At 59.0% G+C, this 1,177-nt stretch overlaps 1 protein-coding gene across 1 annotated transcript; it reads left to right on the top strand.

Moving 5' to 3' along the window:
* Window positions 1-127: 127 nt before the first annotated feature.
* On the top strand, window positions 128-1,122 carry ACA1_314110 (uncharacterized protein; the record flags this gene model as incomplete). The annotated part of the gene is made up of 6 exons (XM_004333968.1): window positions 128-234; window positions 315-389; window positions 461-524; window positions 584-662; window positions 751-1,032; window positions 1,073-1,122. Coding segments are annotated over 6 exons (657 nt in total), but the record flags the coding sequence as incomplete, so codon positions are not given.
* Window positions 1,123-1,177: the final 55 nt, after the last annotated feature.

Here is a 1,177-nt window from a genome sequence, read left to right as displayed (position 1 = left end):
GCGCAATTGCGAGGCTCGGCCAGGTGCCCCTACACGCGTGTGCATTGCTTCGTGCCGTTGCTTCGTGTGTCTGGTGTGCCGTGCGTGCGTCCGTGTCGTGCTGATGCTGTTTGCCTTTCACACAGAGTGCAATCTGCATGACCTGCCGTCGCTTTTGATTACGCCCGTGCAACGCATCCCGCGCTACACTCTACTCTTACAGGATCTCCAGCGCCACACGCCCTCCGGATCACGGTGCGCGCACCAGCCATTCCCTTCACCATCTGTGTCGACACAGGGCGTGTGCTCACTTCGTCCTCCCATATACAATGCAGTCCCGGTCTGTTGGAGATGGCCTTGAAGAAGGTGAAGGACATCGCCAACTACATCAACGAACAGAAACGAGCCAAGTACGCCCTTTTCGCACCAGCAACGCTTGATGGTACAGGTGGTGACCCGACCCCCTCGTTGTGTCGCACAGCGAGAATGAGCTGAAGATGGCCGAGCTGGACTCACGGCTGGTGTTCGACCCGAAACCCAAAATCGTACCTACCGCCCGTCTCTCTTTCGTTGTGCCCGGCTGATCCCAACCCGACACCGTCAGGGCCTGTGCGAAGTCCCCGCCCGCAAGTTCATCAAAGAAGGCAAGGTGCTCATTCAACTCGGGCGCAAGCACTTCAAAGGTGCGTGCGGTCGTGTGTGTGTGCCTACGAGGCAAGGTGGACTTCCTGTTCCGCCAGGAGTGACGTTGGTGTTGGCTGGTGCGTGCAGAGTGCCACGTGTTCCTGTTCACGGACCTGTTGCTCATCACCAAGAACGAGGACCTCGACGACAATGACGAAGAGGCCGCCAAGGAGAAGGAGGCCGAGCCCAAGCGCAACGACGTCGCTGATGAGCATCATCCATCGGGCAAGTTGCCCCGGTACCTGGTCAAGGCCGCCGAGCCCCTCAACGAGAACCCGATCGAGATCAGCCCCCTGCCGCCGTTCTTCCTCGACAAGGCCACACGCTTCCCGCTCCGCCTCTACTTTTCGTCGCAGCGGAAGGAGGTGTGTGCGCCCTCGTCGTCATGCCACTCACAACATGTCTTGAGTGAGTGTTGTTGTGCTCACGTACTCTTTCTCACTCTCGACTTGTGCGTAGTATCGATGCGTGTTCGCAAGCCAGAACGAGCGGACGACTGGCTTGCAGCGGATTC

The sequence above is a fragment of the Acanthamoeba castellanii genome (assembly GCF_000313135.1).
Source record: "Acanthamoeba castellanii str. Neff unplaced genomic scaffold scf7180000083842, whole genome shotgun sequence".
In the NCBI taxonomy this organism is placed as follows: Eukaryota; Discosea; order Longamoebia; family Acanthamoebidae; genus Acanthamoeba; species Acanthamoeba castellanii.
This window is presented reverse-complemented; position numbering and strand designations above follow the sequence as displayed.